At 38.3% G+C, this 17,307-nt stretch overlaps 1 protein-coding gene across 7 annotated transcripts in view; it reads left to right on the top strand.

Moving 5' to 3' along the window:
• Positions 1–17,307, top strand: part of LOC100648439 (BTB/POZ domain-containing protein Tiwaz) — a 40,690-nt gene that overhangs the window by 9,398 nt on the left and 13,985 nt on the right. The window contains exons 1-4 of one of the 7 annotated variants that reach the window (XM_048407131.1): positions 9,057–9,373; positions 14,707–14,964; positions 15,395–15,478; positions 16,048–16,263. In XM_048407131.1, coding sequence (XP_048263088.1) covers positions 15,450–15,478; positions 16,048–16,263 — 245 coding nt within the window. In that variant the 5' untranslated portion in view covers positions 9,057–9,373; positions 14,707–14,964; positions 15,395–15,449. Of the gene's footprint in view, positions 1–9,055; positions 9,374–14,706; positions 14,965–15,394; positions 15,479–16,047; positions 16,264–17,307 lie in introns of those variants that run through there. The other 6 variants (XM_020863926.2, XM_048407132.1, XM_012310307.3 and 3 more) reach the window with 6 other exon arrangements.

Raw genomic sequence — 17,307 nt, 5'->3', positions numbered from 1 at the left:
CGAATACATAGTTAAAATAATGGCCGTATTACTCGCTAACTAGCTTTTAATAACGCTACCTTTGCAACGCTTGGTTTAACTATCAACTTACTTTTTTGTTTACCCTCGTCTTTGAACAAACGCCGTTCGATGCGAGTTATACTCCTTATCGCAATACAATTACTTTAAAGGGTTGACAGCTGGTGTAAATCATTAGCAAGAAATAATTAAAGGTAATTATAGCGTTTGCAACGTTCCGTACACTGTATTTAGTCATATTTTTTCTTTTTTTTTTTTTTTTTTTTTTGATGGCAAGCTGGTAAGACCCGCTAACGCTTATTAATGATGGTGATGATCACGGGATGTGTTAAGAGTTGACTTATGTAAAATGAATTAATAGTAAGCCTAGTTGAAAACAGGCGTTGAGTAATTGATATTGAGTTTAGCTTTCCAGGCAAAGTGAAATTTTTTAGCTTGTGGAGTAATACTATACTACATTCTATCTCTGTGACTGCATACAAATATATTCCAATGTGTATATTCATTGACAACCCATTTCCATTTACGAGAAGAATAAAACCAATTCTATCAGATTATTTCATAATAAATGTTGTTCCGAGATAAATTTATTTTAAAATGAAAATCCCCATTCAAAGCAAGAATCGTCCGAACCGATAAATCATTTCTATCATTGCATATTAATCACAATCTCTAATTATTTCAGGATAGTTTAACCAAACTTGCAATCGTAAACAAAAATGAGCCAAAACCCGCGTTCTTACATATTGTACCACGAAAAATATAGAATATAGTTTCTGCAGGAATATCATCGAACGAACGAAGAAACTCTTTAAAGAAAATAATGTACAAGCAAAAACGATTCTCGAACTTATTTCTCCCGACTTTGAAATGACCGAATCAAGATCTTGTCGGAAAGCAACATTTACTACATGCTGCTAAAAGATAAAGCCTTTCGTACTTGTCACACGCCTTGTCTCACGCAGCAAAAAAACTGCACACGAGCGTCTTCATGTTTCTTTAATAAAAGATCGATTGCTCGCTGATGCTGCCTACCCTTCCATGATGTATCGCGGCTTAATTGAAGCTCCTCTAAACGAGAATTAAGCGACAAACGCTGGCGTGTGCTCTGAAAGGATGAGCGAGACTACGTGCCAGGCCGTGGCATCGATAAATTTCAGACTACCTACGTAAGTGTTCGTGGTAACTGCGAGCGCAAGCCAAACCGGTCGGCACGCGCTTCGACCATCCGCTATCGAAGCAACGTACATGTACCAAAGAAAGGAGCCACTCTCCTTGTTCGTTCTCCTCTTCTTTCGTCTTTCTTTTTCCTTTCTTTTGCCTTCTTTTGTACCTCGTGCCACCAGCTTTCTGCTCTTCACGCCATGTCAGCCTTTTTCTTTCCCTTTTTTCAGCTTATTTGCGCAACCGTACACGGATAATCGCTGGGACAATGAATACACGATCGCCTCTTCGTTTCTTTTGCTTCTTACTCCTTCAGTGACATTACCTCCTTCTGTCGCGTTCATCTTTTTGCCATGTTTTCCTTACCTGGCGGACACGCCGTCATTGACATTTCGACTTTTTGCCGCTTCTTGCAACGTGACGCATGAAGTCAAGAGTTTTTGTACATACGTGCCACACTCTCTGCAAGCGGACATTTTGCATTTTATAACGTTATTCTTTTCGTGTGGTATTTTCTACTAATCCATATTCAATTTTCGCGTGTATGTATTATTGATGTCCGTTATATTGAAATAAATGTTAATCGTGGATAGATACCAAGGTATCTTGACGAGATTAAGAGGGCGGTATGTTCGAACGTAGCCTTTAGGAAGATTTCTGGAATGCTATAATTTGTCAAACAATTCTGAACTCTATCGAAACATCGTAAATGGAACTATATACTTTATTTGGAAAGTTACGATTAACTTATATTTTTACAATGCTCAATTGTACTCTACTATTAAAAAGGACTCGATAAAGTTACAAAGGAAAGTCAGAATTCTTAATTGCAGCGTTTAACTCCATTCGCCGAACCGTCACTTACTCGGGTCCTTACAAATGCTTTTCAAGAACAAGAAATCGAGTATTCTCCAAAATTACTAGCAAAGATTCATCGTCGCAGAAAATAATAAGACCTGTAGAGGCTTTCGAAGCAAAATAAGAGTCCTACCAAAATAACAAATGTATTATTATCCATTATTCATAAAACTGCTAATTTTATGGAAATACATTGTCTTTAAATTGTTTCGAAACTTCGCTATAAAGTCTCTAAAGTACCCAACATATATTTTGCTTTTTATAATGCAATAATGATTTCTAAATCGAGTAAATTATATATTTTAGCTCGATATCCCGATGAAGGTTGGACGATAATGAACCAAGATTTAAATATTAATCGTAACTAGCGCGAGTACATTCTCCAGCGGAAATTCCACCACGTTTCTTCACCATAAGCTCTCTCAAGAATTGAAGTAACTTCTATGCTAAAATTCTCTACTCATCAAGGAAAATTGCTTCTGCTTGATTACCTCGCTAAAGAAACGTTTACAAATCCAGCATGCTCATCGTCGTTTCGCATCTTTCTCCACAAAGCCAGCGTCATGATCTACACGCGACACATTCCCGTCCAGTTCTTCTCCCTTTACCCCTTCTACCTCTTCTTCTTCTTCTTCTTCTCCTTCTTCATCTTCATTACATCACAACCTTCTGACGTGCACACGATTAACTAAGAGGGCTTCATCTATCTCGTGAAAGCACACCGACGCTTATAAAACTCCGTAATAACTACCGTGCCATTCCTGACCGATCCTCAATCAACGAAACCAACGAGTTACTCGCGAACTGGCGGATGTAGGTCAGTGCGAAAGCTCGCTAGCAGGAAGTATACCGTCAGTCAAGGACGCTCTTCGGCGGACGTCCTGACAAAAATCGCGACAGCCCTTTGATCTTTTAATTAACGAAATGATACGCGTTGGGGGTCTTCTTCCGGTTTTCCGCAGTCGACGTACTCGATTTTCCATCGTTGTTGATCTAGTTTCCAAGGGAGTTCTATATAAAAAGAATACCATTTAATAATGAATTTTCTGAAGTTGGAAATCAGGAATTGCTATCGGAGTTTTATTTATTCGTTCAGTTGTTGCAGTCCAAATATTTCCGGCTTTATAGAGATTAATGGAATCTTGATGGAAATTTGACGTTAGAAAAGATTTCGTGTTAAGTGAAGAGAATTTCGATAAATATTTCATTCAGTTTCCTCTGATACTTCTAATAATAATAACTTTCTAATAATACAATGATAATTTCCCATCAATCGTCCAATACATATTTAAAATTTACGCAGCTACTCAAACTCTCTGTATACGAGTAATGCAAATAGCAAGTTATTCACGAAGTAGCGTAATGTTTTTCTCCTGTATTCTGTTATCCGTATTTTATTTTTCATGAAAATATACGAAGCAAAGATCACAAGTTGCAAATTCGTCCTCGATTGATAATTACCACTCGATAGCACGAACCAGGTTCTCCAGTCGAGTCGGATGAAAGTTGATAAAACGCAATTCCACAAGATCGACGCTATTGCATTATAGTAAACGGGATATTTTACTTACTTGCTTTTCCTCGCTAATAGAGGACCCACTTTCAACCGAACGTGCCACCTCATTATGATAAACTCATTATCATTCCAAATCCAGCAGATCGTCGAGTGAAATTCATTTATCCAATGAACGAGGAAAGTGGCGATCCTTTCAGCGATATTTCATCGTCGAAAACCAGATTTCCATCGGTATGCGGTTCGATTAATCGAATACAGGATTTATTATCGTCCGGACACGCGGTAATTTCATCGGAGGCGACGAACGCCAGCGAAAGACACTTGTAAAAATGGAGAACGCGGTCGTTTCACGCGTCGCTGATCGACGCAAGAACGCCTGTAAAATACAAACAATTCGATTGCGTCGTACCAGTTTTCGCGAGTCGCGTAAAAGAAAACGAGAAATGCAAAAACCCGTGTAGCCTCGACAGAAATGTGTAATTATATAGGTGACGAATAATGTTGGAAATCTTTACGTATGAACAATCATATGTAGTACCTGAGCATGTAAATGCCGTATCTCTCCTCGCAGTTCTCTTACCGGAAGACATTACTCTTACAGAAACGAAATTACTCTTACGGTGGTATTACGATTAATTAAATAATCTTCGTTTAAACTATGGAACTGTTTCTATCTCTAACTCAGATTCTATAATTTTTATGGGGTTTGATGAAATTGAAATATTCATAGAATTACGATAAATCAAATATCTTTTCTTGTAACTATAGAATTTATATTTTGTATCTAACTTGTGTAAGGGGTTTGTACAAAGTAGCTGATGTTCTGATACAGAAACGAAAGTTTTCGAACATCTACACCGAAAAATATTTACGAATATATTATATCTTCCGTATGAAACTTTTTAAAATGTCATTAGTACTGTAATGAAAGACAGTTACATTTCGTAATTACATCGGTAAAAGTTTAAGCCAATTGGAAAATGTATATAGAATTATGACAAATATGGACTTAATGAAAGATCAGTATACATATAATTTCTTTATACATTTGCAAATTCGCTTCAAGTTTTACAAATACCGTCGTGATACTCGTGATCGCGCTGTTAATGAAATTCTAAAACGCTTTGTACAACGCACGTAACATATTTGTAAAAAGTTCCTACAAGTGTTCAAATGCTCCCGAGAGCAACTGTATAAAATACAAAGAATTCACATCGTTCCAGTTTTCCAGCCGCGAGAAGCGCGAAAATCCGTGCTGCCTCGGCGGAAATGCACAAGGATATACGTGACATATTAGCAGAACGCTGGGTTTCCCTTTAAAGCACGCGTTTCGCGCGGTATCCTCGCTAAATAACGACAGGTCACACCGACTAATTTCTCTGAAAAGACGGTTACGAGTTACGGCTGGTACCTACCGGCGTCGGTGCGGATCGTTAACGTCTTTCCTGCCGTTTCCCTCTGTCGAATAGTCGCGTGGCACGTACTGAAAATTTATGACTCTGTGAAAGCCAGCCGCGCGGAATTACAGGGGAACGTGGAGAATGGATTTCGAAGGTTGAACGAAATAATTTCGCGCGGCGACGAGACGAGCAACAGGGAAGACGCGAGCGTAGACACGCTTGAAAAGCGATCGTGAGTGACGATTAGAGGTGACGTAAGTGGTATGTAGTTAACGTAATGGCGTTTTGTTTGAACGTCTTTTACGACTCGGTGAAAGCGTGAGCAATTGTTTTGCGAGGATTTAGTACGGCTAATGAAGCTGTGATTGTACAGTACGCTTGCTCGTTTCAAACCATCCAGCTCATGTTAATGAGGGATTATTTAAAGTTTTGCTGAAAATAAATAGCAGAGATGCTTGTAAATAGGCTTTCTTATTTTCTTTCTTCTTGAAGTTTTAAGGTGAGACGATTGTGGGTAATCGATTATTTAATATGAACAAATCTGTGATTTAAACACGTTAAAGATGAAGTGACACGACTATTGCTTCGATTTTAATTGATCATCTCAACCCGTTTAAAACCAAACATAATTTATTAAAAAGTATAATATCGCTTTGTCAAGATGCAAAAGATGTATCAGAACGATAGATGTACAAGCCTACACAAGTGTGAAATACACAAGAAATTCTCTAATTTCAAGACAAATTATTTAATTCATCGTCATACTATAAATCCTTAATTTCTTCGTACTCTATAAAATTGTAAAATCTAAATGAATAAAGAAATAGCGATGAAAAACATCAACGAAATTCTTTATTGAATCTCCTTGGATGAAGAGGATCTGTTCATTAATGACAAAAACGCTATCGCAAATTCATCGTAACGACGTCTTCGTCAAGTAAGTTCTTAACAAGTACAGAAAGAACATGCGATGCGCGGAATCTCTGGAACGCGGGGATCAAAGCGAGCAAGCGTAATTACAACAACAGATTGTTGATCGTAATCGACACAATCGAATGTTCCTCGCGGTGAAACACCTCTTATACACGTACAGCTGTGAATCGAGAGCAAAGCCCTCTCAACGACCAGATGGTACTAACTGGTTGGAGCCGAAAATCGATGCAAACGAAAAGCAAAGAGGAAGTTAATGAGCCACGGGTGTTTGCAATGCAAAGACCACGCGGGTAGGTACATGTTCATGGTCGTTTTATGAACACGAAGGGTTAATGAAATGCATTAACGACAGATGCGCGCATTAACGCAGATACCTTTCCAAGCGCCGAATTATTCAAATGTTTTTTTTAAGATATTAAATGCCTTCTTAAAAAGAAGAAAGACACCTCGTTTTTCGTCTTGAAACAAACTCTCAACATTATTTATTCACAAGGGAATTTAGAGAATCTGAACATTTAGAAGCTTACGAAAGTTTACGTATAGATTAGAGTAGTTCAACTATAAAAATGAACTTCTTCGTTTTTAACGTTATACGTATATTACCGTTCTTAGGGAAGTCATTCCTCGAAAAATACGTAGAATTATTAAAAATACGTAAAATACCTTAAGAATAATAAGAGACGTTAAACAACATTTTTTTATGTGTTACGTATGCTTTCTATATTTACAAAGCTGTGTATCTAGCAACTCTTAAAATCGTGTTTTTGTACTTTGCACATTTGCACAGAAATTTTCTTGGAAAATCTCTTTCCATCTATGTATATAGATAATTTATGCGTCGTAGGTTTATTATATAACGTCAGTTTTAACTGTTTTCATATTCTCCAAAATACTGCAAATTCAGCACGGAAAAACACTGTGTTCATAACAATGTTCGTAAAGCAAACCGACATTCTTTATGCCGCATCAATTACGACCAATTATTCACAACGCTCCTCGCAGCCCTTGTAACGTTCCTCCATGTTATGCAATTCTCATAAATACTACAAGTTCCATAGAACAACAGCGTATCCGTAACAAGCTTCATAAAACAAACACGCATTCATTACAACCGATTCCTTGCAACGTTCCTTCTCTCGATCCACATTTTCATCCTTGCATCTCCATAAATTCCCCTCAATCAAGACCACCCGAGCCAACGTGTTCTCTCCTCGAGAAGAGAAAAAAGGAAGCGTTTCTCGCGGTAGCCGCGCCAGTCGGAGAGGAGAGAAGTCCCGACTTCTGACTGCGGCGTAGCCCGAGGCGTTTAAAATAATGCTATTCGCGAACGAAAATGAGGCATTTTCGAATTTGCATTCGCCATGGCCCGCAGCTATCGGTGTCCTCAGCGCTTTCGGAGTCAAGTACGAGCCGACACGACTCTTGTTTCTTGTACAATTGGTCCCCACAACGAACCGAACACCCCACCATGCTTATGCACGATGTATACGCGACCCGAGAACCTCGAGTTTCCTGAATTTATAAACTTACGTTAGCAGCAAGTCGTGTGCCTGTGACGTTGACCCTGAAGCGGTAGCTCGAGGTGGACTCCGGCTAGGGTTAACACGACTCCTCTGGGCTACGAAAACGACGCTCACTCGACCCAAGGATTCCTTTGTTCCGACGAATATTACCGCGTGAATGTTTCAACGCTCGTAATGAACGCTGTTAACCGGCAAAGAGAAAATTGTAATAGAATTCCAGGTGAACGTGTGAGCGCGATTCCAACTGATTATTGGCAGAAATTAGAGAGTGAACATGATTCGTGAAAAAATCGAAATAGAGTGTAGATGGGAGAAGGAGTGATCTAGTACGAAGAACGATATGAATTGATCGATGAAAATAGTTATCACAAGTCATGAAGCGAAAGTACACGTAGATATTTGAACACGAGAATATTGCCTCGTGGGTGTTTCGATAGTCATAACGAATGTAGTTAGCAAAGAGAGAAGAAATTTTCACAGAACTTTAGACGGGTCGATTCAAAATGACGACTTTTGTTAAAATTTGAAATTGAGAGTTGAAGACTGAATAAAAATGCAAAGAGAGCATACGTAGGAAAAGGATAGTTTAGTAGCTAGGAAGAACGAGTCGTTTAGTTATGAAGCAAATCAACGAGAATAATTATGAAACTGTGACTGTGAAAAGAAGGTATATATTTGAATATCTATGAAAACATTACCGACCGGTTGTAATAAATTATTAGATTAGGCAACGAAGATACTACAATTCTAGGAATTGAAGTACATATAAAGGATCATCTAATATGAAAAAACAACAACAATTGTTATTAATCGTTACTAGTAATTATTAACAATTACTCTTTCCGATGGAGATATTAATCTTACGAATCGTGAATCAAAGATATAAAGAAATATTTGAATATCACCACATACGTTATTTAATTTAACGTTACGATTCTGTCGATGTCATCAAACAAATGATTACCGTGATAATGTTGCTGCCGCAGGTAACGAACAATCACGAAAATACCATTCCATTACAAATATTATTCAGACGAGGCCGACGTCGCGTCCCGCCCCACCGGTGATAAACCATTTATAATGAAGTCATATAAAGAAAAGGTCACCATCCAGACCAAATTAATGCAATATTTTACAATTTTATCGCAATTTGTCAAAATTATGTCGCAGTTGGTCATTCCGTCATTTCTCGATACGTACACTGATTGTAACAACATCGACGAGCTAAAGGAAACAAACGAGCCATAGAATCATCGATCGTTCGATCACAAGAGACGACAGCGAATCGCAATTAACCCGAAATTTCCATACGAAAACATAGCCTGCTCGATTCATTACATGTATCGATGTGATAGTCGTAATTTCTTCTTTCAATTCTCAAAGGCCACAGGCGATTCGATAAAAAAGAGTTAATCGTCGCTTCATCGGACTCCGAATGGAAAAGAAAGCGTAGAAAAAGGAAGAAGTTCGTTTTCGTAATGATTGCCGATAGTATCGACACGGTCCATCCCATTGGCAGGATTTCCACGTGCAACGATACGTTTTACGGAAACGCGTGCTCGATTGCCCAGCAACAAGGGGAATTTGCATACGACGATGCCTGCAGGCGATCGGACGTCCACGCAAACTTACCGGCAGACTTCTAGTTTGCGACGTCGTACACGCGCTGAGGACACGCGCGTGTCCTCAGAACGTGTTAGACCCCTTCTTCGGTTGAAGCCTCCGGCGAAGCTCATCTTGGCACACGTGCATGCAGCTGGTCACTTGGAGCAGGGTGCCGACGTTGTACACACAAATGTTACGGAGAACGTCGCACAAAGCGGCCACTACCATCTTTTCGTAAGAAGATCTTTCGCTCTTCCTGCATCGCGGTCTGCTCGGTGCGGTCTGAATCTACTTCCGCGTGTACACTTGTTTGTCGCTTTCTCGAGTTAATCTGATTGTGCGACTGGATGCACTTGGTGAGTTTAATCGAATTAAATTCAACGGAGGATTGGTAAGATCAAAGAAAGATATTTATTCATATAACATATACATCGTATTTATGAATATTTATGTAACGCTGTATCATCTGCGACTCGTGAAACATGTTTTTAATCGTTTAAAGGTGAAGGTTTCTGTATTTCAATCTGAAATTATGTGTTGGAAAAATTATTCCGATTGAAAAAGTGTGTTTGATATTTTATTCGAACGAAAGAAAAACGAAATAAAGAAATTACTTCAGAGAAAATGTACAGATAAATAATTAAATTACAATTTCTTTACTGACTCCTTCCTTTAAGTAATTTCTGTAATATAGTCTGAGCAGAAGGTCCTTCATTTCCTGATCTACATTTCTTACTCAACTCTTCTCCAAGAAACACGTGTGTTTTCTACCAATTTACGTTTCCTTCGCTCTAAATTCAGTCTGAATGTCAACAACCCAATATTACTTACAGAAAACCATTCGCTTTATTAGAAATGGCTTTCTTTCCAGGACTTTTAATTTTATCACCAAGCAAATACAATTTACGTACATGCTTCCTTATTTCCTGTCGTTCATGTATTGCAATGATGCGTGTCGTCTAGGCGCATTAAAGCGTCCTTCAGCAAACACCCTGCGGCGTCATGTTCATTATCCTAATGCATGTCTGTATTCTACATTTGTATGCATATTGATGACCCATTCATTTAGACCATACGTTCCACACGCAAATACGCACACACACATACAAATATACACATAGATATTCAAACAAGTTCATTTTTGCGATTCAAGGCCCCAACTCGACGGGACAGCTGTTACTGAAATCGTTGCTGCGATGTTCTTTCACTTTCTCCGGCTAGTTCTGCCTATCTTCGTTCATATTTTATCGCGATTATATACCAATATATAATATTAACTATGCAACGTAACGAAACAAGAGCAGTTGAATGTTTACGCTTACATAACTGTCGAATTAAAATAGAAAATTAGAAAACAAGAAAATTTAGAGCACAGTGCTAAGGAAATTGATTATTTCTGCATAGTTTTTATTCGCAATTTAGTGTGCAATTATGATCGAAGTTAATTACAACTATGTTCATACGCGTATCTGTATTAATAGAATTTGCATACGCTAATCGATCGCCCAAAGGTATTCAAAGGTCGATCGTTGTTACGTACACTAACATAAAACTTCTTCAACTCATAATCGGTTCTTCTTTTCTTAGTTTGCACTTTGAACCGTGTTAAAACTATTTGTATAATATTAAATACTTCAATTTTTAAATTCATCATCAATAAATCCAAGAGAAGTAAATTACATATTACGGTTTTCAAAATCATCGTCACTAAACCAAATTCGAATATCTATCGCATTCGTCTAATGTGGTTTTTAAATTAAACAAATGGAATCATCGTCAAAATTCATGATCGATATACCATGTGCAATTACCTATCACAACTGTGGTAACAGCTTTTTAATTATATACATTATGGAATATTACAACTTCCTTGAAATTTATTACCGATAAATCAAGTGAAAGCTCGTAACAAATACTCGTAGTATAAACTCCCTAATTAAATAAATTATATCTTAAATCTTCATTCGGATTCGCTACGAATAAATCAACTAAAAGCACTTACCACATCGATGATACACAACAATTTCTAAATAAAGTAAATTACATACATCATAAACCAAGGAAAAGTACGCACAACGTGTATCGCCTATTGTTACATCTCTTCAACCGATCTACCATCAGTTCCATCAGCATCCAAAAAATCAACCTTCGCCACTTATTCCAGCTAACAACTCTTCTTGCGTTACTTCACGCCCCCCAAGCAACCCTGTGCGCATTCCCTCCTACCTCGAGGATTTATCGTCACCCCGATTCCAACTGCCGCGTGTCAATTAAAATATATGGACCAACCAGGCCCAAACAAACAACCACACCGTATATATTCAACCGTTACTCTACATTCATAAACGTCAAGGGCGCGAAACCGTCGATCGTCGCCTGGAGCGACGAGCATGGTTGCTGTATGGTAGTCGCCCTCCGTCAACGAAGAAACGCGCAAAAAGCTGTGCCAGAAGAAGATAGCTACGAAATTTTGACCAATCCGTACTAATTCGGATACATAGTTCAATAACGATAATTCAATAATCCGAGCTTTTTCCTCAGCTTAAAAAATGCTTGAGTGGGAAACGTTTCAAGGTAATAACGAATTGCGACATGGCAAGGAGAAAAAGAAACATCTTTCATCCACACGTTATCCTACTTGTAAATCATTCTAACAGTTAAACAAAATTCTATCGAGTCATCCTTAAGGACTTAAATAATTAGATAGATAAATAATACATACTCTAATAAAGGATCCTTAAAGACTTCGGAACTATTATACTTAAGCAATTTTATAGGTAAATAATATTCTAACGAAGAATCTCTACGGACTTAGAAGCTTAAAGAAAAAGAAAATACGAGCCTGTCTCTGTCACACAGCGGTTTTCAAACAGTGTACTATGCCGAGAGGATGCGGATCGCTCGACGACTTCCACTCGGAGCGACGAAGAAAACGCGCTGCATCGCGTTTCACGTGGTCCCTGCGGCGATGCGCCGCAGCGCATGCTGGTACACCGCGGAGAAAAGAAGAAGACGAAGACGAAGAGTTGGAAGAGGTGGAAAAAGGTGGGGGAGGAGGTGGAAAGAGAAACCAGTCCCCTTGGCCTTACCTTCGTCCCCATCGACGTCGCAGGAACTCTCTGGCTCACAGGCTGAAAATAAATATCGCCACGACGACGAGAACCTTCTTTGCTTCTCGAGTTTCGTGGTTGATGGTACTTCGGCCAGGGTTCTTTAATACCCCCCCCCCACGTTACACAGTCTCATATTTATTGGTGTTTATACGGGCGGAGGTTAACGTTACAGAGCCCGTGTAATGATTTATGCCGTCGAGGGCGAGCTGGAACTCGCGGAGACTCGAACACAAGCGACTACATCGGGGTGATGTTGCGGTTGATTTAAGCTCGCGCCATCCTTGTGGCAAGGGTTTTGTGTCGTCGTTGGTAATTAGTAATTAGACTTTTGCGGTCTGTCGTTTGTATGTCCGAGTAGTTAAAGCACGACTGTTACCACAGTAGTATTCCAGCCGCAGTTGAAGCATTGAGAAACCACATTGATCAGCTCCATAGATTGAAAAGTTGGAAAAAGGGACGATGTTGCAAAAACTGTTTTCTTTTTTTAATTTATCTCGGAATTTGCATCGTTGTATGGAAAGACCGATTTAACTTAACTCACTTAACTTAAAACACCAAACCAATATCGAGGAGAAGGATTTGTATACGTTGCAGCGTGTGGCCTTAGTACGATAAATCAATCTTACCTGTTAACCGTGAAGTCATATTTTAAGAACGTCAGTGGAACACAATCAGTCACGGGGTACGCGATAAATACCAGAATCTTCAACTGCGTGAGAAGTTAAAGAAACAAACAAGTATATGAAAACTGATAACATTAACTTATATCATTTATATTAAATACAAAATACTAAATACAAAAATTGCGTAAAATAATATTAACATGAATTTTATTATTTCTAAAGAATTAATGTGAAGAATAACACTAAAAGATCGGCGAAATATTTTTTAACTTCAACAGATTCACAGTTATATATATAGATAAATTTCTTGTGTAACGACGCAAACAGATATCCAGAAACAGTGAACTATATCTTTACCATTTCCTCCTACGACTTCTGATAACACTCAACCTTAAACGGTTAAGTTGATTTCACCCATAAATTCATTCGTATCTTGTTCCCCGCTTTCCAATATCTCCAAACATATTTCTAAACTAACTTAGAACTGAATGAACAATCCATGATCCACTTGCATACTCTCGAAGCAACGACAATGTTAGTACCTTGTAAACCTTCCCTCGTTGCGTTACCACCTACATAAACTCTATCTCTATAGCCTATTCCTCTCATTTATTCTCTAGTTATTTCTCCTCAAAAGATAAAAATAAAGGGCGCTTAACCAGTCTATCACTACCACCACAATAGTGATAGTATTGAATTTAAATATGGACTAAATTTTAAGTAGTACGAAGCGAAATTTGACAAATGCTCCGAATAAATACAATAGAACATTTTTCTAAACTCGTCGAAAGATCGCTATTTATTAATTTTTTTGTTAAATATATATCTGGTCGTACTCAGAATTCTCAACGAATCCGCGTATCGTCATCCGAACCGGAAGGATTCCGCGCGGCGAACAGAGGAGAACTTTAGAACAAAGCGAGCAGGATCGCAATGTGTACATAGGCTGGAAATGAGTCAGGGTTCTCTGTTCGCAAACCGCCGACCAGACCGACCATCCCTTCCACTTTTCTCATTCGTCGGACCAAGGCGAGTTTGGTTTTCCCTCGACCAACGGTGCTCGTTAAATATTGTTTCGCCGTTAATTGCCTTATTAATACATATGAAAATCGTTGTAGTGGCTCGGTAGCGCGTGCGGTAACGTTCGAAAACGCTTCGAAGCTTTCCGGGTCAACGGCTACACCGAAAACAAGATCAGCGCTAGAACAAGAACCGAACCAAACAAGAAACCGCTAGATCAGCGTTATCGTCGTCAGCGACCAACCGCGAGGATCAATAAATTAAATCGAGCCGCGTCGAGTACCGCTTGGAATCACGCGACCTCGTTAGAGGGAAAGTTCCGCGCTAATGTCAGCGTATGCAGCGCTGTTTTGACTTCTAAATGGCGGCGTCCATCGTCGCGGTTTCAACGTCGGGGAAAAAAGATGATCGGAAACCACAGACACGCTCGCACGTGTATGCGTATGACAAGTAGAATACGGATGTACGTGTGTTTATGGAAGATTTGCTCGGACAGAAGTGTAGAGATTGTTAGTAGAAAATCTTCAAAATACCTGGTAGATATTATATTTGGAAGATGAAATGTATCTGCATTTAGGTTCTATTTTCTTAGTGTCCATAGAAATATACATATATATATTTGGATTCATGTCTGTGGTATAGTAATGAATTATATTTTCAAACTTCTATAGCAGAGGAATTCTACCATTTATTACTATCAATGTACTATATACTAACAAAAGTGTGCATTTATTTGGTTTTGAAGTTCTCCTAAGTATTTCAAAAGTTTCAAATAGCGTACATTAGTTGTGTCTTTCGATAAAACCCCGCAGATTTATCCTTTCTATTTCATATTAAAACTATTCCATATTAAAACTATTTTTATATAAAACTATTTCATATTAAAATACTCCAACTAATCAAAAACATAACAAGAATCATCATCGTTCGTAGATATGGCTGGCGTTTAAAAAAATAGTCGCCGCAGCAACTATTGCCGATTTCGGGAAAAGTCACATTTTCCTCGATAGTTTCTGGATTCGTACGACGAAAAGCCAATCGGTCGGAATTTAGAACGAGAGATAAGCGAGAGCACAGGGTAGGGTGGAAAAGAAGAAGAAAACGCTGATACCTCGCCGGAGAAAGCTGGCTGAAACGTGTTACCGTTTGTTTATGTCGAGTTTGGAATTCGTTTTTTCGATTTACTACGAGGTTTGTTGGCTACTGTTTTAGAGTTTCTGCTCGAGTACGGAATTCTATCTGAAAAGATTTTGAAACAAAACGTTGGTACTGAGTTGAGTAATAAATTCGTTCTCCCTTCACTAGTGTATATATATTTCGGAAACTATTATACAAATTATTTAAAGTATATTAAGATACACATATTTAATTTTCTGATGAAAGATATATTTATAGAGATATGAGATAAATACTTCTTGATTAAACAGACTTCGTACGAAGGTAATAACACTTCTTGCGCACTTTTAAGGAAACGTGAATGAGCTTATTACACAACCTAATATTTGATAATTTCAGGAAAAGAGATTTTACTACTCTCGTGGTTTTTGTAACATAAAATTTCTTTTTAGCATGCTAGATGTATTAGTGTGCAAGATTACGTTACGTGGATTTTTAATTACAGACGGAAATGTGAGGCCGACGGAAAGGAGGCGAAGGCGGAGCTGGCACAACGCAATATGTTCCCTAGCGCTCAAATTAAAATGAGGTAAATAGAACCGCGTTCAAGTTATACTCTTAAAGAGCAAAGCGTAATATACCGTGGAACATCAAGAAAATGATACGCCTCCGTGCAATTGAAATTCTTCGATCTTACGTAACATCTAACAATCGGTCGTAGAATGTAAAGAGAATTATACGAACGCATAAATCTTTGCAGTGGAAACGATAATGTCTTCCTTCTTGGTAACTATTAATAAATCAATTAACTACAAGATAGTTGCAAACAATTGAACATTGGAGAAAAACAACTATAAGAAATCATTTTCAAAATCTATAAAGTCTAAATATCAAAAAATTCGAGTAATTAACTACAAGCTAGTTGCAAACGATTGAAAAGTTAGAGGAAACAACTGTGAAAATTCATTAAAAACATTACATATTCTACGCAAACTAGAATTAATTTAATACGAGTAATTAATATATCCTACACCCTATGTTCAAAAATTTTAAGACAGCGATTTTTTACCCTTACCCTTACCCTTTCCTAAATTATTGAGGCAATAATTTCGAAGCCTCGTAGAAGGAACACGGCCTGATGGTGGCTAATGTCGAAAGTATCTTTCTCAGATTGCTGTCGCCAAGCAGTTCGCCGGCCACGTCGCCCACAATGTCGAATTCTTCGTCGCCGACACCACCGACACCGGCTGCACCAGCTTATAACCAGAAGATGACCGGAATACCCTGCGTGGCCGCCGCTTCCAGATACACGGCGCCAGTACACATCGACGTAGGTGGCACGATATACACGTCCTCGCTCGAAACTCTCACCAAGTAAGTACATACACTACTTGATCCTTGCGAGACTAGTGGTACAATACATATACAGCTGCGTTCTTTTAATCGTTTCTCAACTAAATCGTACTTCCCCGTCGTTGAAAAAATTCTAAAATTTGAGAAACATATGAGGCGATTTCGATAGATTTTTATTTGAAGATTCTGTCGCTGAAGATTTTTCTAAAACATTGAAAATATTTTTCTCATTTGAGACGGGATTGAGATATTCGAAATTCGAGGACCACGAGAAGCTTAAACATCATTGTCCTTTGATATACAGAGAAATGTTCTGTCCAGCGTGAAGCAAAGGGATGAAGACTAGAATAATTCCGTGGAAAGTTCGCAGATCTCGATCCTCGAACGGATACGCTGCTGTCGTTCTAATATATTACGCGCTGAAAAGTGAAATCTGCGATAATGAATGCGAGATAGATATTTTTACGAACGATCGAGACGGTCGAGACGGCATTCCGACGGGAAAGTTGAAATCGACACTTGTATGTCGTTGGCCATTAAAATATCGTGCTTAGGATAGCGAGATCTCGAAAATGGGTTAGTATCTGTCCATCGTGTTTGGAAATTTATCTTTACAATATACGATATTGTGCTTGAGACAGAGAATTTTCGAAAGTATGTAGATTAGATGCTCCGCATCTTATTTGGAATTTTTACCATTTCCAATTAAAAAATATCGTACTTAAACTAACGATCTATCGAAAATAAGTTAGCCCTTCTCTTTCATATTTCGAAATTTATTGTTTCGCAATAAATATCGTACATGAAATAAGCAAGCTCTCGAGAACATGTTATCCTTTATCCACCGTGTTTGGTGGGCTTTTATCGCTTGGGAATAAAATATTGTGCTTGAGATACTAAGGTCTCGATAATGTGAAATCTTCCCTATCGTATTTAAAACTTTATAATCTTAAAATATCGTTCTTAGAGAGGGCGATTGTTCAAAAATAAATTACATCTTCCGCATCCTATTTCAATTTTTATCCTTTTGAACTATTTACAAATATCACTGCGAATGTTAGGATG

The sequence above is a fragment of the Bombus terrestris genome, chromosome 7 (genome assembly GCF_910591885.1).
Source record: "Bombus terrestris chromosome 7, iyBomTerr1.2, whole genome shotgun sequence".
Taxonomy (NCBI): Eukaryota; Metazoa; Arthropoda; class Insecta; order Hymenoptera; family Apidae; genus Bombus; species Bombus terrestris.
The sequence above is the reverse complement of the archived record's forward strand: the minus strand, read 5'-3'. Positions and strand labels throughout refer to the sequence as shown.